The following is a 25,068-nucleotide window of genomic DNA, read 5'->3' as shown; positions in this document are numbered from 1 at the left end:
CTTGCATGCATGATACTAGAAGGTACTATGTACACAGCTGAAAGAAAGTCTCACCCAGATCTGAATACTAAGGGTACAACAATAACTAGCATGACAAGTTGTGCCCACTGGTATTAATGTAGCACAAGTACCTGGGAGGAACCACTGACTTTTTGTTTGCAATTAAAGTTATTCCTCATGAATCAAAGTGCGTATCTGACACTGGTCAAGGAGAATCTGAGGCCTTTGGGAGTAATAAAACCAATGCCATTTTTCTCATAATGGACAAATCAACACAAAAATCCCTAGTGATACTGCTAAATTCATATCAATACATCTCTTTTTCCTCATGAAAGAAGCTATTACTTGCAGTAGAGTGTTGGTACAGAGGCCCTTAAGTGATTCATGGTACCAAGGATAAAAGACATATGTGTGCTAAGTATTATCTTCATAGAACACTTGGCAGAAACATTTTATGATCCAGAGGTAGAAACTGTTTTCTTCATTCAACCAGAACACTAAAGAGTTGAAATCACAGCTATTGAGATAGTGTATATAAGTAACATATAAGATCGAGTTAGACAAAAACTCAGCATGTAAGAGAAAAGACGTATGAAATCAGCTGAGGAGTTATTAACAGTTGATAGCTTCAGGGATAAAATGTGTTAGTTTTCTTCAATGATGTGATAGTTATGTTTAAAACACACCTGTGTAGGCTGCACTGTCTAGATTATTTGTACTACATAAACTGAAATTTATAGGGCCATGAAGATGCAAGTATAAAACAACCCAAATTTGGCTGGGGAGAAAGAAAAATACACTGTGGATAAACAAGGACATAATTTGGTAAGTACTTGAGTGGACACTATCAAATTATGTTGGATAAAATGTAGCTACCTAATAAATAGAGTCCAAAGGTGGACACTTTAAGCTCATAAATTAGATATTGGGGTTGGATAGCGGAAGGGTATAGGGTGTCAGAGAGTTTAGAATGAGAATATAATGAATGGGAAGAGGGCAAAGGAAGAGAGAAATGTGAGAAATTAAATCAGAGATGAGGCAGGTATCTTTGAGAATGCCTAGAAATCTAAGAAAAGAGAAACTCCCAAAAATATCTGAGGGTGAGCCTACCTAAGACCCTTAGCAACAGGAGATATGCAATATGAGAGAACCATTCCCTGTAACCTACCTCGAGTCTAATGTAGGAATGTGGACACCAAAGCACTCACAATACCTTTGAGCCAAAAGTTATCTTGTAAATGCACAGGAGTAGAACTGCAGCAGATATGGAGGGAATGTCTAACCAATGACTGACTCATTTTAAGACACATCCCATGGGAGAGAGAGCCTAAATTTGACATTAATAATGATATTCTGCTATACTTGCTGACAGGGGCTAGCATAACTGTCTTCTGAAAGCTTCACCAGCAGTTGATAGATAAAAAAGATGTAGAGACCCACAGACAAATGCTAGGCAATATTTAAGGAATCTTGTGGAAGAGAGAAAAGAATGAGCCAGAAAGTTTAAAGACACCATAAGAAAACCTAAAGAATCAACTAGCATGGACCCATAGGGGCTCACATAGACTGAACCATAAACCAAATAGTCTGTATGGGATACACCTAAGTATCCTACACATAGGTAAGAAATGTATAGCTTAGTCTTCATGTGGGACCTATAACAAATAGATCTGAGAGTCTGTTCCCTGACTGAATTATTTTCCCTTACTTGGTTGCCTTTTCTTGCCTCAGTAGGAGAAGATCAACCTAGTCCTACTTTAACTTGATATGTTAAGCTGAATTTATAACCATGGGAGTTCTGCCCTTCTCTGGGGAGAATCAAGGTGGAAGATGGGTGGGAGGTGGAAGTAAAGATTGTAGTACTGAAAGGACTGGAGTGAGGGAATATAAAGTAAGTAAGTTAATAAAAATTCTCAAAAAATTAATAAAGATGTTATTGTAAAGAAGGCATCATGTTAAATGCATAAGCAAATCTCCAATATGTTTCATTTCTTTGATTTTGCATTTTGAATTCAATAGATGAGGGTAAATACTCTCTAAATATACATATATTAAACTGCATGTTTCATAATGAACACTTCAGTTTTTACAATAATATATGATGATAACATTTCTTTTCTAAAGTAGAAGCTACCGATTTTCATAGCACTGGCAGCATGTCATAGAAACCTGGATATCTATACCTTTTCAACCTGAGACCCTAAAGTTGAGTTACTTCTACATCATGAAGAGCTCCGACAAATGAATAATGATATGCAATACACTTTGTACAAGTATGAACATTCAATATCTGAGACATTGAATGTATTTGCACACAGACATGAATACACATACAGAGGTTTTTCTAATTGTTACCTATAATTGTGTTAAACAGTTCTTTTAGTTTCATAATCTCGTAAGTCAAATGGTTCAACCAGAATTTTATTTATCTTTTCCAATGATTACATGAACCAAATGACAGGCATGAATATAAAGTTTTAATATTTTTTCATTTATTCATCTAATTTCATATTTTATTATCATATAATGTATGCCAACTAAGAAAATGTTCCTGAAAAATAGTCAAACCTCTATACTAACCTATACAAGGAATAACAAAAACAACAGAAGGTCTATATATGGTTCACATTACTTGGCTGGAATCACTTTCACCTACATCAATATATTAATTTGGGCTTATGAAGATTTTGTTGGTGTTAATGGTGCTGCACTGGGTACTGTTGTACATGAATATGACGTTCTTACTGGGGTAAAAGTAGTGAGGGTAGCATTGATATTGGAAGTAGGCAGGGGTGGACAGTGTGATAACATGCAGTGTTTGTGATAATGATAGCTAATGTTGCTAATGGAAAGGGGGTGGCAGTAAATGTAGTGCAATCTGTAGAACAGCTGATTCTAAAACTATCATGTACTTAGTACTAATCAAGTGCCTAAAATTATGTAAATCAAATGGCATATATTAATTCATTAAGACAAGCTTTCAGCATAATTTCACAACATCAAGAAAACGTTGCATATCTTTAGCAGTTTGGGAAATGAAAATGAAACCTACAACAGAAGACCATTATACTCATGAAAGAATTAGTACCATCAATTATCAGAAAAATTAGTTCTAGCAGAGGAGTGAATAAAAAAAGAATTCCAAGGCTGCCCACTCTCCCCCTATCTATTCGACATAGTACTGGAAGCCCTGGCTGGAGCAATTAGACAGCAAAAGGAGATCAAGGGGATAGAAATCGGAAAGGAAGAGATAAAAACATCAATCTTTGCCGATGACATGATAGTGTACTTGAGTGACCCCAAAAATTCCACCAGAGAACTCCTACAGCTGATAAACAAGTTCAGCAAAGTGGCCGGATACAAAATTAACTCAAACAAATCAGTAGCCTTCCTATACTCAAAGGACAAACATGTGGAGAAAGAAATTAGGGAAAAGGTACCCTTCACAATCATTACAAAAACTATGAAATACCTTGGTGTGACTCTAACTAAGCAAGTGAAGGACCTGTAAGACAAGAACTTCAAACCTCTAAAGAAAGAAATTGAGGAGGATCTCAGAAAATGGAAAGATCTCCCATGCTCATGGATTGGAAAGATCAACATCTTAAAAATGGCCATCCTACCAAAAGCAATCTACAGATTCAATGCAATCCCCATCAAAATTCCGACCCAGTTCTTCATGGAATTGGAAAGATTAATGTGCAATTTCATATGGAATAACAAAAGACCTAGAATAGCGAAATCCATCCTCAACAACAAAAAAACATCTGCGGGAATCATTATCCCTGACCTCAAGCTATATTACAAGGCAATTGTGCTGAAAACTGCATGGTACTGGTACAGAAATAGGCAGGTGGATGAATGGAATAGAATAGAAGATCCAGAAATGAGCCCTCATGTATATGGTCACCTGATTTTTGACAAAGGAGCAGTAAACATTCAATGGAAAAAGGACAGCCTATTCAACAAATGGTGCTGGTCCAACTGGCACTCAACATGCAAAAGAATGAAAATAGACCCGTTCTTATCTCCTTGTACAAAGCTCAAGTGTAAGTGGATTAAAGATCTTCACATTAAACCAGATACACTGAAACTATTAGATGAGAAAGTAGGGAAAACCTTAGAACACATAGGCACAGGAGAAAATTTCCTGAACAAAACACCAATGGCTCAAGCTCTAAGGTCAGAGATTAACAAATGGGACTTAATGAGATTGCAAAGTTTCTGTAAGGCTAAGGACATCATCAAGAAAACAAAACGGCAACCAACAGAATGGGAAAAGATCTTTACCAACACCACATCAGATAGAGGCCTGATATCCAAGGTGTACAAGGAACTCAAAAAGCTAGACACCAGAGAATCAAATAACCCTATTAAAAAATGGGGTACAGAGCTAAACAAATCATTTTCAGTTGAGGAACAAACACCGAATGGCCGAGAAACATCTGAGGAAGTGCTCGACATCCTTAGCCATCAGGGAAATGCAAATCAAAACAACCCTAAGATTCCACCTCACACCAGTCAGATTGGCCAAGATCCAAAACTCAGATGACAGCAGATGCTGGCGAGGCTGTGGAGAAAGAGGAACACTTCTCCACTGTTGGTGGGGTTGCAAGCTAATACAACCACTCTGGAAATCTGTCTGGCGATACCTCAGAAAATTGGATATAGTACTACCTGAAGACCCAGCTATTCCACTTCTGGGCATATACCCCAGAGACACTTTAATACACAACAAAGATATATGCACCACAATGTTCATAGCGGCTCTATTTATAATAGCTAGAAGCTGGAAGGATCCCAGATGTCCTTCAGAAGACGAATGGATACAAAAATTGTGGTACATATACACAATGGAATACTACTCAGCCACCAGAAACAATGACTTAACCAAATTCTTAAGAAAATGGCTGCATCTAGAGAATATCATCCTGAGTGAGATAACCCAGTCACAAAAGAACAGACATAATATGCAGTCACTGATAGTGGGATGCTAACCCCAGAAGCTTGCACTCCCCCAGAAACAACTCACAGACTGTATGAAGTCCAAGAAATAAAGAAAACAAAAAATATACATATATTCACAAAACAATAAGACTTTGACTATTTCCATGTTGCATTTTGTTTTACATGTACTTTACGCTTATTGTAACTAGTAGGTTTTCAATGCATATTGTCAAGCCCTTGAAAAAAATCAAGTACTGACTAAAAAATATATTCACATGGTTTTATGTAAAATTTATTTTAATGTCTGAGAAAACAGTACTGACAAAAATGTATAATTTTAAGCAAAAAATGTTTAAAATCTGTACATTTATCTTTGTTTTGCAAAATAAAGTCGTTAAAAAAAAAGAAAAAGAAAAAAAAAAGAAAAAAAAAAGAATTCCACATCACTGATTGTGAGAAAGTAGACTAACCCACCAATTATACATGTCACTGTGTGTTTCTTCCAAAAATTGACACGAAAAGCCAAACTGTGTATGATTCAGCAGCCTTACTTTGGTTTATATAAAAAGAAGTCAAATAGAATATAAAAAAATGCTATATATCCATCTGCATTTCTGATCAATGACTAATATGCAGGTTAAACAATCAGCCTATCTGTTTACCATTTGATTAATCGAATAAGGAAGTGTGGCTCTTACCATTACTGGGGGAACCAAAAAAGAACCTTCTGAAAAACAAGTTAGGCATGAATATCCCAACTATAGAAGCAGATGAATATAGCAAAGATAGATTAATATAGATGAGCAACTACTTGGGAAAAACAAAAAGCAAGTAAAATAGAACTAGATGGAGGTGTGGGTAGAAAATGTGCACCTAGTGGCACATGAATACCTGAATATCATATACAATCCTTAAACTAGTATGTACTGAAGGAAAGATTGTAGTTCTGTAGAATGAAATTATGTGTTACTACAGCAATAGAACTCATAGGGTGCTGGATAGTTTCATGTCAACTTGACAAATATGAGGTCATGAGAGAGGACAGAGCCTCCACTGAGAAAATGCCTCCATATGACTGGGCTACAGACAAACCTTGAGAAGATGTTCTTAAATAGTAATTGAGCAAGAAGAGCACTTTCTACAGTGGGTGCCAATGATGGGTAAGTTTGTGGACCTGAGTTTTATAAGAAAGCAGACTGAGCAAGCTAAGTACAGCAAAGTAGTAATCATAGCAGTAATAAAATGACTTTTGAAGAAATGAAACAAGAATACCATCAAAACATATAAAAAATGACAATTAGCATTCTGAAGCAACAGAGAGGTGTGGAAAACATCATACTATACAACTGAAGAACCATTATCCAGACCCCCTTTAGAGCAGCCGAATTATAGTCTCAAGAAAATTTGTTCCTTATAAGAGATCATCATTGGCATACTGAGGTAGGTGAAGGGTAGAGAAAATTCTTCTGCATCCATATCAGACTTTGGAGGAAAGATAAGGCATTACTATGAAAACACATAAAATAATTTCCCTCCTCTTTCTGCTGTCCTGAAGACTGCTAAACTCCTCACTTGCTCTTGCTTGACACTTCTGCTGGCAGGGTGGTGAAGGTTACACAGGAGGGCATTTTTGTTGACATGAGGGAGGGGGACCTGGCTTATGACAAGGCTTCCGACACGTTGGAGGAGGACAAGGCTTGAGGCATTTATGGGGAGGACAAGGTTCAGGGCACTTGGGTGGTGGGCACTCAGGAGGAGGCTGGCAGGACTGCTTGCCCTACTGCTATTGATAAGACATAGTGCTGGAGTCTCAGGATCTGAAAGACATTACCCGAGAGTTTACAAAGTTGATACATTCAGAAAAGATTGATGGAGATCTGGATCATCAGGCTCATTTTTCTTCCTGGCATTAACATTACTTGCCAACTCCTGTTTTAGTGCTTCCTGGTTTTTTCCTATACTGTCAGTAATCTTGGGAAATCCTCCTTTCATTCACAGACTTTTTTTTTTTTTTTTTGAAGAGAAACTATTTTCTTCCAGTTAGACAAGTAATGCTGTTTACACAAGTAAATAAATACAAGACAGGCAGTCTCAGGCTTTGGTGCCCTGAGAAATAACAACACAAATTCCTGTCCCCTCATTACCTATATCATCCAAAAATGTCCTCTGGGGATGTACAATAAAGGACATTTCAGGAAAATCATGGGTTTTCATACCTGGTAAGGTTTATGACCTTTCAAAGAACACCAAAAGATACATATAAAAGAGGAATATCCTCTGTTCTGCAACTTACCAAATAAAAGTTAAAGTCACTCATCACAAATTACTATTATCTTCATTACTAATTTTCTGCATGCTAGGTAGGTACCACTTATACCATGATCAATACTGAACTCAGGACATTTACTCCCTCAAAACTGACTGCAGCACATAGGAAGACCATAAAGACAGACCAATTCAAGAAATGACATTTTCCAGGTTCTCCAAAATACTCTCGTATTTCAGTACCAGAAGTCTGCACTCAGTAAGCCAAGAATCTATTTATACAATTGGCTGTCAAACCAAATGGAAACAGAACTGACTGACAGTGGGCAGGTCCTAGAATTTTCCAACCAGAATGCAAATCCATGCATACTGGCCTGACTGGACCACCACAAAATTAAAGAAATCCTGTTCCTGGATATTATCATTGTTGAGTGCTTTGACTCAGTGTGCCCTATTGTTTTCAATTTCAGTAAGTTCTCATTAGTTGTCTAAGATCTTTCTTTCTTAAGACAATAATTTTATCAATTATAATTTGTGTCCTCTGTACTATTTCAAATCGTTGCTATTTTGTGGTACATTAGCCCATTTACATTCCTGGTTTTTAGATATAATATGCCTATCAAGACCAGAAGAATTGGACCAGCCGAGGTTTCCTCGCACGAAGCCCGCCTCATTATGGCTCACGTTTGCTCTTGCAAGCGCTCCAGTAGTCGCAGTCGGTCCCATGGTCGTCGAGGGTCGGAAAAGCGAAGTAAGAAGAGTAGCAGTAAGGACTTCTCGAGGAACTGTTCAACCTCTAAATCCCAAGGTCACAAGGCCAGCAGCACCTCCGGTGTCGAGGAAAGAAACAAGCACAAAGCTCAGAGGACATGGAGATCCAGCTCTTCCTTCTCCTCCTCTTCCAGTTCTTCTATCTCCACCTCATCCTCATCCTCCCGTGATGGCCGGAAGAAGCGAGCGAAGCACAAGGAGAAGAAGATGAGGAAGAAGAAGAAACAGAAGAAGAAGCTGAAGAGGAGAGGCAAGGAGAAGGCAGCGGTGGTGCCCCAGCCTGAGGCTCTGCCCGGCCCCTCACTGGATCAGTGGCACAGATCAGCTGGGGAGGACAATGATGGCCCAGTCCTGACAGAGGAGCAGAAGTCTCATATCCAGGCCATGAAGCCCATGACCAAGGAGGGGTGGGACGCTTGACAGAGCATCATTCGAAAAGTGGTAGACCCAGAGACAGGGCACAAAAGGCTCATCAAGGGAGATGGTGAAGTTTTAGAGGAAATTGTAACTAAAGAACGGCACAGAGAGATCAACAAGCAAGCCACCTGATGGCCTGGCCTTTCAGATGCGAGCCTGCTTCCCTGAGGGTCCCGACACCCCAGGTTTGTGAATTGCTGTTGGTGGCTTGGAGACTGAGGGGTCCAGGTGCCTTTCCTACAGCCCAGCATCCTCTTGGGTGCAGTGGGTGGCCTAAGCATCGTACGGACGGCAGAGTGTCACTATTAAATGATCTTGCTCAAAGGAAAAAAAAAAATAATTTGCCTATCAGGAGAAAGAAAGAAATTAATGGGGACCATAGTTGTGATTTCAGCATTATTTTTGATAACTCTTTTCCCAGAGACAGTTCATGTATCCTGCCTGGGTTTAATTCATTTCTGTGAAGCACAGAAAATATTATACACTCTTCTGAGAGGAGGATAGTGGCCTGGGGTCTTATTTTAACTCTCCTTTGGACCTGCTCTGAGCATGTTCTTGTGTTCTTGTGAGCATGATCTTAAGATTTCCAGTGGCACAAAGCAGAGTGGAACAATTAAAGTTTATCTGGTAACTTATGTAAGATAGTAGTACACAGAATTTTTTAAATAGAGTAGTTAACTATGTGTGTGCACGCACACACATACACACACATGCTTGCATGCATAGGCACACATATTCACATTGAGAGAGAAAAAAGAATCAGTCTTACATTTTTATCTACCATGTATCTACATGTATCACTTCTGATTTCAAAGGTTTATTAATGAAACATTGCTGTATAAAATTGACATAATGAATTAAAATTGGTGGTTTTGTAATTCTTGATTGACTTATTAACACTTTTGTGAAAGACAAAGTTCTGGGCACTTAGGGCATATACATGCAGGAGTGTGCCATGGCTGCTTGCACTGCTCCTCTTGGAAGAACATTATGATAAACTCTCAGAATCTTAAACACATATGTGAAATTTCTCCCACAAATTGTCCTAATATAGAATAAACATCTAGTTTATGGAATACCAGAAGTCCTCATCAACCCCTCTCTTCCTCAGAACATCCTGATTTTCTCTTCCATATTATCATCTTGTTTCTTTAAACTTAGTAATCTTTCTTTTTCTTTACACTTTCAGTGGAAAAATGTTTTGTTCTAAAAGACAGACTAATGGCACTTAGAGAAAATGGTGCCTATTACGTCTATAGGACAGACAGTGTGAAGTTTAGGTTCTAAAACACTGAGGAATCTCAGTGATGACATCCCATTTGGGAGGTAACAGGAAGTTTACTATGATATAATACAAAGGACAGAAAAATTCAAGGATATAGAACAAGCTAAGAGGTACAACAAAGATATTGATAAAAGGAAAAAATATGCTATTTGGTCCTTGAGAGTTGCTTTATATCTGGAAGAGAAAGAATTAATGAGGAAGATGACACAAAGCCTTTAACTTCTCCCAGCTTTGGTCTGAGAAGCAGATGGGCACTGAGTCTACTTCAGTGAAGCATGTCAGCTTCCTATGACTGGAAAAGCTTTTGACAATAAGGAAGGGTTGTTCTCGAATGCCACTGTCCAAGTCCCTACGGGGAAAGAGTCATCAAAGTTCAGAACCCAAGGGCAGATTTTGAAAAATGTACTAGCAATAATAGTCACTAGTAGGTGACTCAAAGGCTGTATACATACCACCAGGCCAGGTTGGTAGGAGACTTACTACTCTCTGTATTTGCATATAACACATCAAGGATAATCCTGGAAAAATGTCTAGCTTCTGCTATTACAAATTGCAAAGATACCTAGTAAGTTGTGATGCAATAAAACACAGAATCTGTTACACCAAAGGTTCTTAGTGTGAATATAGTCCAATTGGAAGAGTATAAAGTGTTAAAGGAAAACAATGACAAAGGAAAATTTATATTTTGTTAATAAATGTTAGAGCTGGGTACATCAGGGCATATGGAGAGGAATGATTAACATCAATGGGTCATTTTCCAGGCCATATAAATATCTATGACTCAAACTGCTTACAAAAATATATACATATACAAAATGTTTTAATGAAGAAATCTTACAACTTGAGAGGATGACAAGAAACACGTTACCACAAATTTCCAAATACCAGCTTTGACACAAAACAGTAAATGGAGGCAAGCCGCTGATGGTTAAGAGTCAGTATTGAGAGCCTCTGACAAGAACTTTTGCCTAGGGCACTCAGCAGTTAGAGAAGAGAATGGGGGGAAACCTTACATATACACACATTCAAATACACACACACACACACACCGAGAGAGAGAGAGAGAGAGAGAGAGAGAGAGAGAGAGAGAGAGAGAGAGAGAGAGAGAGAATTTTCTTTTTATACCCTTTAAGACATTTTTTTAAATTAGGAAGAAACATATCATAGACTCATGTTGCATATTTTGCAGTTACCACAAAAGCATATTTTTCAGAAACAAATTAAAATCATTACACAAAAGAAAATTAGAACAGAATATTGATTATTTATTTCTTATACAAAACTTATATCTACCTAAACAATTTTCATCTTTCTTTCAAAAAGCATGTATTGACCTCAAAGCATTAATTTTTGAGTCATTAATTAACAAAGTTTAAGCAGACCAATTCTATAGCAATAGGTTTCTCCCTGTGCTTGTTTGAAAATAATATGCTCCTTACTAAGAAACAAATGATCGTCTATCTTACATCCTATATTTGAAGTTCTGATTGGCTAGTTTGTCTAATCATTTGTTTTCTGTTCTTATACTCAGAATTGTTTGTCATTTATTAAAATTATTTCCTGGTGCACATGGAAAACCTGCTATTTTATCCCTAGATCCCAAGACCAAGAAAGTCAGGCTCAACCTAAAGTATATGCTTTCTTTGATCATTAATTTGTCCCAAATCTATTAATTTTTCCTCTACAATTATATGTTACTAATGCATGAATGCTCATTGTATTCCTTTCTTTAATGCAAGCAGATTTGGGCATTATGTCAGGAATGGGAACAATTTATTCTTGATCCTAACTTAAAACTTTATATCAACTGTCCTGATTTCACAGTTTTTATTTTCTATCAACTATCCTAATTTTCCAAAATTATTTAAACTAATCTACCGTCCTAAACTACTTAAGTCAAGTCAGAAATTCTATAAAACCATTATTTCAACTAGACTTAATTAACTCAAAACCTTTTATCTTAATACTGATTTGCAGGAAACTTTCCCAACATAGTTGTCTATTACACAAGAAGTAATCACACCAAGTTACAGGAAGGAAGGGTCCCCTATTGTCCACTCACATCATCCAAATAAATTAGAAGTTTGGCAATTGCAGCCATGAGAAAAATACATTTGTAGCAAGAAGTAATCCTACCCAATAAATTTCTTGCAATTGAATCCAAAATCACATCAAAACAATGATCTACCATGATCAAGTAGGTTTTATCCCAGGAATGCAGAGATGGTGCAATATACAGATGTCTGTCAACATAATCCACCTTATAAGCAAACACAAAGAAATAAACCATATGATCATCTCACTAAATGCTAAGAAAGCATTTGACAAAATTCAACACAACTTTATGATAAAAGTCTTGGAAAGATTAAGAATCCAAGGCCTGTACTTAAACATAATAAAAGCAATATACAGCGAACTGGTAGCCAACTTCAAACTAAATGAAGAGAAACTTGAAGCGATTCCATTAAAATAGGGACTGGACAAGGCTGCCCACTCTTCCCCTACATATTAAATATAGTACTGTAAATCCTGGTCCAAGCATTTAGACAACAAAAAGAAGTCAAAGGGATACATATTGGAAAAAAAGAAGTCAAAATATCACAATTTTTAGATGATATGATAGTATACTTAAGTGACCACAAAAATTTAGAGAATTTTTACAGCTGATAAACAAATTCAACAACGTGGCTGTATATAAAATAAAGTCAACAAATTAACCCCCTTTTTCTCCTCAAAGGATAAGTGAGCTGAGAAAGAAATGAGATAATCAACACTTTTCACAATAGTCAGAGAAAATACCTTGGTGTGACCCTAGCTAAGCAATTGAAGGACATGTGTAACAAGAACTTCAAATCTCTGAAGAAGGAAATTGAAGAAGATCTCAGAAGATGGAAAGGTCTCCCATGCTCATGGATTGGAAGGACCAACATTGTAATAATAGTCATCTTGCCAAATCAATCTACAGATTCAATGCAATCCCTACTAAAATTCCAACTTAATTCTTCATAGAGTTGGAAAAAGCAATTTGCAAATTCATCTGGAATAACAAAAAACTTAGAGTAACAAAATATATTCTCAACAATAAAAAAAAAACTACCAAGGGAATCACCATCCCTGATCTCAAGATATATTACAAGTCAATTGTAAAAAAAATTGCATGGTATTTTTACAGAGGTAGTCAGGTAGATCAAAGGAAAGGAATTAAAGACAGAGAAATGAACCCACAAACCTATGGTCACTTGATATTTGGCAAGGGGGCTAAAAACATTCAATGGAAAAAGGACATTCTCTTCAACAAAAGGTGTTGTTTCAACAAGCAGTCAGCATGGAGAAGAATGCAAATCAATCCTTTCTTATCTCCTTTCAAAAAGCTCAAGGTCAAGTGAATCAAAGACCTTCACAGAAAACCTAGTACACTGAAACTATTAGAAAAGAAAGTGTAAAGAGCTAAAACCAGATAGGCACAGAGGAAAATTTCCTTAACAAAAAACCAATGGCTTATGCTCTAAGATCAAGATTCATTAAATGGGACCTCATGAAACTGCAAAGCTTTTGTGAGGCTAAGGACACTGACAAGAAGACAGAATAGCAACCACCAGATCAGGAAAGAATCTTTACCAATCCTTTACCTGATAGAGGACTAGTATCCAAAATATACAAATAACTCAAGAAATTAAAGAATAAAATATTCCTATTAAAAATAATGTACAGAGCCAAAGAATTCTCAACTGAGGAAGATATAATGGGTGAGAAACTCCTAAAGAAGTGCTCAACATCCCTAGTCATCAAGGAAATGCATATCAAAACAACCCTGAGATTCCACCTCACACCAGTCAGATTGGCCAAGATCCAAAACTCAGATGACAGCAGATGCTGGTGAGGCTGCGGAGAAAGAGGAACACTTCTCCACTGTTGATGGGGTTGCAAACTAATACAACCACTCTGGAAATCAGTCTGGCGATACCTCAGAAAATTGGATATAGTACTACCTGAAGACCCAGCTATTCCACTTCTGGGCATATACCCCAGAGACACTTTAATACACAACAAAGATATATGCACCACAATGTTCATAGCGGCTCTATTTATAATAGCTAGAAGCTGGAAGGATCCAAGATGTCCTTCAGAAGATGAATGGATACAAAAATTGTGGTACATTTACACAATGGAATACTACTCGGCCACCAGAAACAATGACTTAACCAAATTCTTAAGAAAATGGCTGCATCTAGAGAACATCATCCTGAGTGAGATAACTCAGTCACAAAAGAACAGACATAATATGCAGTCACTGATAGTGGTATGCTAACCCCAGAGGCTTGCACTCCCCCAGAAACAACTCACAGACTGTATGAAGTCCAAGAAATAAAAAAAAAAACAAAAAAACATATTTACACAACAAGAAAACTTTGACTATTTCCATGTTACATTTTGTTTTGCATGTACTTTACGCTCATTGAAACTATTAAGTTTTCAATGCATACTATCAAACCTTTAAAAAAATCAAGTACTGACTAAAAAATATATTCATATAGTTTTATGTAAACATTATTTTAAAATCTGAAAAAAAGTACTGACAAAAATGTATAATTTTAAGCAAATAATTTTTAAAATCTGTACATTTATCTTTGTTTTGTAAAATAAACTTGTTTAAAAAAAGAAAACAAACAAACAAACAAAAAACTCAGGTGACAGCAGATGCTAGCAAGGATGCAGAGAAAGAGGAACACTCCTCCACTGTTGGTGGGATTGTAAGCTGGTATAACCATTCTGGAAATCAGTCTGGCTCTTCCTCAGAAAATTAAACATAGTACTACCGGAAATCCCAGCTATTCCACTTCTGAGCATACACCCCAAAGTTACTTCTTAATATACCATGGACACAGGCTCCATTATGTTTATAGCAGCCTTATTTATAATAGCCAGAACCTGGAAAGAACCCAGATGTCCTTCAGCAGAGGAATGGTTACAGAAAGTGTGGTATCTTTATTCATTGGAGTACTAAACAGCTATTAGAAATGATGACTTCATGAAATTCGTTGGCAAATGAATGGAACTAGAGACTATCATTCTGAGTGAGATAACCCAGTCACAAAACAACACACATAGTATGCACTCACTAAGTGAATACTAGCCCCCATAAGCTCTCAATACCCAAGAAACAATTCACGGACATTATGAAGCTCATAAAGAAGAAAGGCCAATATGGGGATGCTTCAGTCCTTTTTATAAAGGAGAACAAAACACTCAAGGAAAGAAATGCAATGTCAAATAGAGAAACAGGGATAAAAGAAAAGATTATTTAGAAGCTGCATCACCCGTGGATGATATATATATATATATATATATATATATATATATATATATATATATATATATATATATATATATATATATATATATACATACGTACACATATAGCCACAAAATTCAAGCACTACAGCTCATGCCAAGAAGTACTTACTGGCAGAAACCAGATAGAGAAGCCTCCTCAAGGACTATGTCAGTGTCATATAGATACAGCTGAGCATGCCTGAACCTAAGCATTGCACTGAACACAGGGACCCCAATGGATGTGCTAAGGAAAGAACTAAAGGAGCTGAAGGAGTTTGCAAAGTCATGGGAAGAACAACAACATTATCAATGAAGCAAACCATCTGAAACCCCCATGGACTAAAACACCAACCTTTGTGCACACATTGAGAGAGCTATTGATTCATTAGCACATGTAGCTAAAGATACAAGTTTCTAGCATCAATATGAGAAGAAGCTTTTGGTCCAGCGAGGGCATGTTTTTTCAATGTAGGGGAATGCCAAGGCAACGGGGTGGAGAGGGTGATTAGGCAGAAGTGCACTTTAATGACTGTAAATGGAGGGGAAGGAGGGATGGGAGCAGAGCAGGGGAAAGGAATAACATCTCAGATGTAAATACAGAGTAACTTATAAAAATAAGGAAAAAAAATAAAACAGAAACATTCTATTCAATCACTAACCAAATTAAAGGGAATGCTAGCAATCACTTTAGACTACTTGAACTGTTAATTATGGCTGTTGCAGGGAAAATGTGTTTTAATTTTTATTTATTACAAAATAACAACATCCTTTTGTTCTTTATACATTCTCATTTCAGTCTATAACAAGGATGCCCTTGTAATTTGCCATAACAATAACTGACCAGTGTCTTTGTAATTGGCTAATCTCAGTTACAGGGAAATAACAAATGTGTCTGCATGTTCAATTAGATTAGCTCATAAAGTAACTACAGAAGTGAGACATGAAGAGAGGAGGCTTCTTAAATTTTATAGACTGTGAGAAGATGTTTATATCAGAGATGGAAAAGAGACAGACAATTTTAGACACATTTGTGATTTTCTATATCATTTGTGTTTTAAGTAGGGTCAAAATTTACATATAATCCCAGGATTTATCTGCAAAATTAAGTATAAAATATACATATGAAAATAAAGGAAGTTTGAAATTTAACAGGATTGTGACCCTGATTTCTTCTGCTGTATATGCAAGACACTTCCTTAATGGATCAAATATAGCATAGTCACTATTCTAATGATGGTGGTAGGACAAGTGATGTAGTTAGGCCAACAGACAAGTAGCACATAACTGGTTATGGACATGGTGCTCTTACTGAGAGTAACAGTCGTGAGGATCACAACAACAGTGAAGGTAGGCAGTAGTGGATAAAGTGATATCTTTTACTGTTTCTGATAGTGATGGTGGGATTGATATATTGATATTGGGAGCAGGGATTGAAGAAAAGTTCTATAGAGACTGCCTCACCTGGACAACCATGGCATATGTAGCGGCCAAACCCAAGCACTATTGCTGATGCCAAGAAGTGTTTAATGGCAGGAAGCAGATATGGATGTCTCCTCAGAGGCTCTGCCAGAGTCACACAGATGCAGATGAAGATGCTTGCAGCTAAATTTCAGACTGAACATGGGGACTCCAATAAAAGAGCTAGAGAAAGAACTGAAATAGCTGAAAGATTTGTAACCTCATGGGAAGAACAATATCATCATCAGTCACAGCACTGAGGTGGAGAGGGTGATTGAGAGAGGGATTGCCTTCATGGAAACAAGTTAAAGAAAAAAAGGGAGGGAAGTGGGAAGAGAGGGTATAACATTTGAAATGTAAATACAGAGAATATCCAGCAAAATTATATATATATATATATATATATATATATCAAGTTTAAAAAGATAATATTGATAGTGATTTTGCAGATGGAAATGGGGTGGTAGTGAGGGTAGTGTAAGCAGGCAATTGAAACCAGCAGCTTCTAAAAAATCACTAACATAGTATTAATTAGGTGCCAAAGGTCATGCCAATAAAATTGCATGAATTAGTTCAATTAATATTGAGGACAAGATTTTGCCAAAATTAGGAGTTTTCTGCTCAAAATTTCCATTCTTTTAAGAAATAAAATATAAAAATGCACTAGAAGGCCATTACACTCATGTAAGAAAGAGAACCATCAACATAGTAACAAGACTTGACAGAAGAGTACAGAAAAGGAAGAAAAATTTGTGAAAGAGCAGATTAACCCATAAAATATGAATATCAATATGGAGTATTCTCAAGAAATAACACTACAGAAAAACTATCATATGAATGACCAGTATCAGTTGGGTTCATATATTATAAAAATATATGTAGCATATACAATAGAGATTCATGCATAGTGTGACTCCTTCTGCTCAAAATAATCAACCTAGCTGTTTATAAATAAATCAATGGATGAAGAAAATATGGCAAGTATATTTATTGGAATAATAATGAGTAAAAAAACAAAATGTCATCAATGTTTTAGAAAAATGAATGAAACTGTATATCATGTTAAGAAAAATACAGATATGCTAAAATAAAAGATTTGTATAATGATTTCAATTATAGAAGTAGAAAAATAATTTATACATGTGTAATCATTAGAACAGAGGATAAAAGGGAAGGTAAAACACATGTGGAAAATAGGAGAATCTAAGAAGAGTAGTTCCCAAGTGTCACATGCATATCTGAATATCAGATACTCTTTCTTAGTCATCAGGTGCTAAAAGAAATGTTGTACTTAGGGAGAATGATACAATGTATCTATGAAGCACATTAGCATAAAGTCATCCTTTTTGTGACCCAAAATAGAGTAAAAATCTGATTTCAGCAAAATGCACTGAGGATCAATGAGTAAAAATAAAGAAACATAAGCATATCAGAAGAGTAACCATATACGTTCCAAAAACATGAACATAAGAATATCATTAAGCAGATTGTGCTTTATTCAGAAAAAGAAACCATAGTGATAAAACAAAAACTAAGGTAACTGACAGGTTTTTCTATTCTTTTTTTTAATCTTCTGATTACACAGGATAGGCAGCAGCTGCTATTCTCTTGGAGCGTTTGGGACACTGAACCACTGAGTACAGATCATTCTCAGCAGCACATTTCACAGCAAAAGCAGGAAAGACTCGGGGAAATGCCTTTCCTATGAGAGGGCATTACAGGGACATGAAGGGTAAACCAAAACATGTGAAAGATTCCTTTTCATCCATAATAGGCTTTAGAGGCAAGAAGGAGGTGTTTCTTTGGAAGTACATGGGATAAGTTCTCTTCTCTTTCCCTTGCCCTGATGACTGCTGAAGGCCTCACTTGCTCTTGGGTGGGCACTTCTGCTGGCATGGTGGAGGAGGTTGCACAGGAGGACATTTCTGCTGGTATGAGGGAGGGAGACATGGCTCAGGACAAGGCTCTGGGCACTTTGGAGGAGGACAAGGCTCTGGGCACTTTGGAGGAGGACAAGGCTCAGGGCACTTTGGAGGAGGACAAGGCTCAGGGCACTTTGGGGGAGGACAAGGCTCTGGGCACTTTGGAGAAGGACAAGGTTCTGGGCACTTGGGTGGTGGGCACACAGGAGGAGGCTGGCAGGGCTGCTTGCACTGTTGCTGCTGATAAGACATAGTGCTGGAGTCTCAGGATCTGAAAGAGAAGACATGACTGTGTTCAGAAGTGATCAAGTCAGAGATGATATATTTCTCTCTCTGAAAATCAACATTATTTCCCAACTCCTATTTTAGGGTTTGCTGGCTTTTCTCTTTTCTTTTAGCATGCAGTGGCAGCAGCTCTGGGAAATGTTCCTCTGTTCCAGGCATTTTCTCAAGAGAAAATATTTGGTTCCAATGAAATAAATAGCGTTGTTTACACAAGAAAACACCATCTAAACAGGCAGTATTGAATACTGGTGCCCTAAGAAATAACAACAGTTCTTGTCTTCTTTATTACCTGCATCATCCCTGCAGGATATCTGGGATTAGCAGTAAATGATAACTTAGCTATATATACCTATTTAGGTATATAGCCTTTCAAAGAACATCAGGAGATGCACAGGAAAGAGAAATATCCTGTGTTTGATAGGTTATTATGCGTAAATAAATGTCATTTATCACTCTTGACTATTATATCCACTGTTAATTTTATGACTGCTAGGTAGATACCATTCATTCCATGGTCAAAATGGAACTCATGACACTTACATTCTAAAAATTTACTACAGCACAAAGCAAGGACAAAAATAGAGACCAACACAAGAAAAGACACTCACCAGATTCTCCAAAGTAGTCTAGGATGTGATTATCAGGGATCTGAAGTCATACAGTCAAGGTCAAATTTATAGGACCAGCTGGCCCAGCCCAGTGTGAGCAGAGATGACTGATACTGGGCAGGTCCAAAATTCCCCAACCAAAATGAAAATCCATGGATGACTGGCTTGAATGGAACTCTACAAATGGGAAATATCCTGTTCCTGGACAGCATCATTGTTGAGAGCTGTGACTCAGTGGGGACTTCCTTGCTTTAAGTTTCAGTAAGATCTCACTGGTTGCCTATGTTCACTTTTGTAATGGTCGCCAATGTTTTACTTTTTAACAACTTTATTATTGTTAAATTGTGTATTTCATTTGATTTTTTAAACCTACTTAATAATCAGTTTTGTCTTGGCCAATTTTTATTCCAGGTTTCTAGGTTGCCTATGGGCTAAAAGAAAAATTATTAATGATTTTAGCTGTGGTTTCAGCTTATTATTTGACAACTCTGTACGCAGAGTGAGATTATACGTCCTTCTTAACAACATTGATTTTTGTGACTATTGGAAATAGAATATGTACTTCATTGAGGAAGCTGGTAGCCTTAGGTCTTATCCTGACATTCTTCAAGCCTACATAAGGCTTTCCTTTAATATGGTTATGTCAAAACTGACAAGATGAGTTAAAACTTTATTGTTTCAATTTTTATTAATTTATTAAATATTATATGAAAAGGCCATTTTGATTATACAAAGTTTTGAATCAACATCAGATAAATATATATGTTTTCAAAGACATTGTTGAAAATGTATAAATCTTTATGCAATACCATTAAAATTTTAAACTGTAATTAGATATATTTTAGCATGATGAATATTTTATTTTCTACTATATAGCTAAAAGAATAGAAAATATGAGCAACAATTATTTTTCTCTTATAACTTTATTTTAAAAAAGAGGGATACATGTAACTTCTAAAAGTTTCTTCTAGCTTCTAATTTCTGTCTTAAATAAAATCCATATCCAAGTGTTTCTACATATGACCTAGGTAAAAACAATAATATTTAAATCCACAACACATACTACTGTATAAGGATATAAAAGAAAGAGTCTAATATATAATAATTATGCACCAAGCAATGGTATTAAATCATTCTGGAAGAGGAAAACAAATATTGTGTGATTTCTTTCATATCCCAGCTCTAAGGCATTGATCTCACAGAGGTTTATAGGAGGATGATGGTTTCCAAGAGAACAGTGTGAGTGAGAGAAGAATGTGGAAAGGGATCTGAAAGGGAGCTAAGCTATAATCACTGCAAACATAAATTTAATGAAGTGCTTTGTATTATCAAATCTCTATAAGACAGAACTGTGTTACATAATTGATGGTAAACACTGTAAGTGTGAAATGTACTGACCTTGGTTTTAACTGTCTGCAATGTTTGCATGAATCAGTACATGCACTGTGATGAAATTACATTAAGAATTAAAAGCAAATGTCAAATTATAAGTCTTCCATTGATTATTTTGAAATTTTTAAAAGACAATTAACACAGTGATGTACACAAATAAAGGTAAACACATGAAAATATTAATACTAATCAAAAATAGAATCATTATGTTTCCTTGAACTGGAAAGCAACATCTGCTATAGAAACTTTGAAGCCAATGGAGACACTCTTGGCCCCAGATGCATATGCAACAGAGGACAACATTTTCTGGAATCAATGGGAGGAGAGGCCTTTGATCCAGTGAAGGCTACTTTTCCCAGTGTAGGGGAATGCCAAGGAATTGAGGTGGATGCAGGTAGTTGGGAGAGGGAGAGCCTTCATAGAGGCAATGGGAGGGGGAGGGGGGACATATTGAGGGAAGGGCATAACATCTGAAATGTAAATACAGAGAATATTCAATAAAAAATAAAGGCACTGAAAAGTACTACTACATGTAAAAAAGAAAACAATCCACTGAGATGGCACAGATTTAGGTATATGTACCAAGTATTTGTTCACAAAATAATATTAAGTAATCACTGATAGACATGAAGACAGATATTCATCAGGGAAAATAAGAATAAGTATCTTGTATATCCCATTGTCATCCATATATAATCTTCTAGAACAACACACAAAAAGATACAACAGATAAAATCCTTCAGATTCAAAATGTGAAATCAATTATTTCGTTATTTATCTAAAAAGAAATCTTATAAAAAATCTTCAAGAGAGTCTCAAATATAAACATTTATGTAAATCTTCAGAGAGCACACCAACTCACAAATTATTCATTAAATCATATTAGAACGCTGAGGGAAAAAATGGGTACAAGAATTCATGCTTCACTTTGATAACCAGCCTAGCCTTAGCAAAAAGGCACATCAACTAGATGTTGTTGGGCTGCCATTGTTCTTGCTCCATGACTTGCAAAACTCGCTTCTTCAAGTGTCAAGAGTATGCCTTTTTGAAATTTAAATGGTTCTCTAAGACTTTCTACAACAAAATCCCTAAGAAAAAAATAACTTAAAATAATTTTATTAACAATGTACATCTCAAAATTATTTCTAAGGGTGGTGGTTATATCATAAATCTCATCCAGCAACAATACTTAAAAAATATCTATCACAGTGTCAGTCATACTGCCCATTGAGGGGATAGAAACCTCCTTAAGTTTTCATACAACTCAGGTTAGAGGGTGAGGATGGCCTTGAGAGCAATAAACAGATGAAAACTCTATAACAGCATGATGTCCTTAGTACAGTTAGCCCTCAGGTCTAGGTCTCTCCTAGACATGCCCATTGTAAATGTGCTAATTATTGGGCAGTGGTCCATGAGTTCTAAATCTGTTCTGGTATTTGTTATGTATGTCCCCAAACAAGTACCTTATAAAATACACGGATAACTCAAGCAAAGAAAGCAAAGGGGAACTTTGAAGAAATAAAGCTTTTAAAAATTCAAAAGACAGACAGATGGACAGAAGGACAGTAAAAAGGAAGGGCCAAAAATAAAAGAAAGGAAGAAAGAAAGCAAGGAAAAAAGAAGGAAGGAAAGAAGGAATAAATGAAAGGAAAAGAAAGGATGGAAAGAATGAAAGAAAAAAGAAGAGAGAGAGGGAGGGAGGGAGGGAGGGAGGGAGGGAAGGAGAGAGAAAGGGAGGGAGATAGGGAGGGAGGGAGGGAGAGAGAGAGAGAGAGAGAAGCAAGAGAAATGTTTCAATCTTAAGAGTATTTAACTTCGCTCAAGGGACCTAAGTTTCCTGCCAATGTGCACATACAACAGATCACAATCTCTGTATTTCCACCCACACAGAACCTGGCATTCTCTTATGGCATAATAAGCACTGTACTTACGTTAACTAAACCTATGCACAGACAGACTCAGATACAAATAATTAAGGGAATAAAGAGGAGGTGACTGTGGGAAAATAATAGAAGGGATAATACAAAAACAGTGGGAAAACGAGGTACAAATAGCATTAAAATTAATTGCTGAGGCACAAGAAATCATATTATACTTATATAAAATTTACTAAATTTACTTTATTATACACTAAGAAAACCAGAACTTATATAATTCCAGATGGATTGGCACTATTTCTCTGCAGTCTCCCTTTTATGCTTTCAGAAAATACTGTATATCCTGTCAGGTGTGAAAAAATTTCAACATTCCCACACACATGAGCAACCTAGGAACCAAAAATAGGAAGTATGACAATATATGCATAAAGATGTCATAAAGGGCATTCACATGTTGGGGATAATCCAAAACTATCAAACAATCATCACTGTACCACTGAGAATACTGCTGTGCCTGAGTGACTCTGCTCTCAGCCTGGCTTTCTGTATTTTTGGTGTCACAGATCAAAACATCAAGAACTGATGAAATCTAGAGACCACCTCCAATGCTTACAGAGGTCCTCCAGTGGAGGGTTGGTGATTTTAATCCATGTTCAAATGTTTTGACCCCAGGTATCTGTATCTGGAAGAGGTAAAGAGACAAGGATGGAGCAGAACCTAAATAAATGGCTGAACAATGACCTGGACAACTTCTCATCTATTCCATGGGCAGGCACCAAACCCTGACACTATTACTGATGCTATGTTGTGCTTGCAGATGGAAGCAAATTTTTACAGTCCTCAGAGAGGTTCTACCAGCAGCTCACTTAAACAGATGCAGATGCTCACAGCTGAACACTGGACCCAAGTTTGGGGCCCCTATGGATGTGTTGAAGACAGGATTGAAGGAATTAAAGGGGATGGTAATTACATTGGAGTACCAAAATTGCCAACTGGTCTGGAATCCAAGGTGCTCCCAAAGACTAGGCCACCAGCCAAAAAAGCAAGCATGGACTGGGCAGAGGTCTCAGGAACATATGTACTAGACTACTTATTTTTCTGGGCTGATTGGGGGGTATAATGCCTATAGTCTTGTAGAGACTTGATGCCACAAAGAGATGGAATGCCAGTGAGAGAAACATGTTCAGAAGCTCAAAGAAAGTGGCAATGCAGAGGGAAAGGGATGCTGCTGTGTTCACCTGGGAAGTGGCAGCATTGGGGATATAAGTCAATAAAATAATGAATAATAATTTTTAAAGAAAAGTAAGCAAGAAGAAAAAGAAAAAATGCTATAATGTAACAGACATAGAATAACAATAGACTTTGATATATAGAATAAAATATAGCAATTATATCCTGATGTTTGATTATATATTAACAATATTTCTTTGTGGATGAAGAGGTATCCTTTAATAAATTTTAGAAATAGCTAATGACAACATCAAGAATATTTACATTACATCTACACTAAAGAAAAGTAGACTGCAAGAAATAATAAAACTCAGAGCAGAATTTGACCAAATAAAAACTAAAAGAACCATTCAAAGAATAAACAAAACCAAGAGCTGATTCTTTGAGAAAATTAAGAAGATTGATAACCCCTTAGCCAGAATAACTAAAGGACAAAAAGAAAGTATCCAAATTAAGAAAATTAGAAAGGAAAGTAGAGACATAACAACTGAATCTGAGGAAAATCAATAAATCATCAGATCCTACTAAAAAACCTATACTCAACAAAACTGGAAAATCTGGAGGAAATTAATGAATTCCTAGACAGATACCAGATACTAAAATTAAACCAAAAGCAGTTGAAACATCTAAATAATCCCATAACAACTAAAGAAATAGAAGCAGTCATCAATAGCTTTTAAACCAAAAAAAAAAAAAAAAAAAAAAAAAAGAGCCTAGGTCCAGATGGGTTCAGTGCAGAATTCTATCAGATATTTATTGATGACCTAATACGAATACTCTCCAAATTTATTGATGACCTAATACCAATACTTTCCAAATTATTATTCCACAAAATAGAGTTAGATGAAACACTACCTATCTCACTTTTTGTGGACACAATGACCCTCTTTCCTAAACCACACAAAGACCCTATAAGGAAAGAGAACTTCAGACCAATTTCCCTTATGAACATTGATGCAAAAATACTCAACACAATTCTTGCAAACCAAATTCAAGAACCCATTAAAATGATCATTCACCATGATCAAGTAGGCTTCATTCCTGGGGTGCAGGGATGTTTTAAGATATGGAAATCCATCAACATAATCCACCATATAAACAAACTAAAAGAAAAAACCACAGGGGCATCTCACTATATGCTAAGAAACATTTGACAAAATTCAACACCCTTTCAAGTTAAAATTCTTGGAAAGAACAGGAATCTAAGGCCCATACCTAAACATAATAAAAGCAATACACAGCAAACCAAAAGCGGACATCAAACTTAAAGGTGAGAA

The 25,068-nt window shown here is 36.5% G+C and overlaps 1 protein-coding gene and 1 pseudogene across 2 annotated transcripts; one reads left to right on the top strand and one right to left on the bottom strand.

Moving 5' to 3' along the window:
• The first annotated feature begins 7,887 nt into the window (after positions 1-7,887).
• Positions 7,888-8,532, top strand: LOC308420244 (ADP-ribosylation factor-like protein 6-interacting protein 4; annotated as a pseudogene). Its single transcript has one exon. The product of its transcript is annotated as an ADP-ribosylation factor-like protein 6-interacting protein 4 (transcript).
• A 9,807-nt stretch (positions 8,533-18,339) lies between these two features.
• Positions 18,340-18,651, bottom strand: LOC308419744 (uncharacterized protein; the record flags this gene model as incomplete). The annotated part of the gene is made up of 1 exon (XM_080915532.1): positions 18,340-18,651. The coding sequence occupies one exon, from the start codon at positions 18,649-18,651 to the stop codon at positions 18,340-18,342; it is 312 nt and encodes a 103-aa protein (XP_080771658.1).
• Positions 18,652-25,068: the final 6,417 nt, after the last annotated feature.

This window comes from Micromys minutus (genome assembly GCF_963924665.1).
Source record: "Micromys minutus genome assembly, chromosome: 4".
NCBI lineage: Eukaryota > Metazoa > Chordata > Mammalia > Rodentia > Muridae > Micromys > Micromys minutus.
This window is presented reverse-complemented; position numbering and strand designations above follow the sequence as displayed.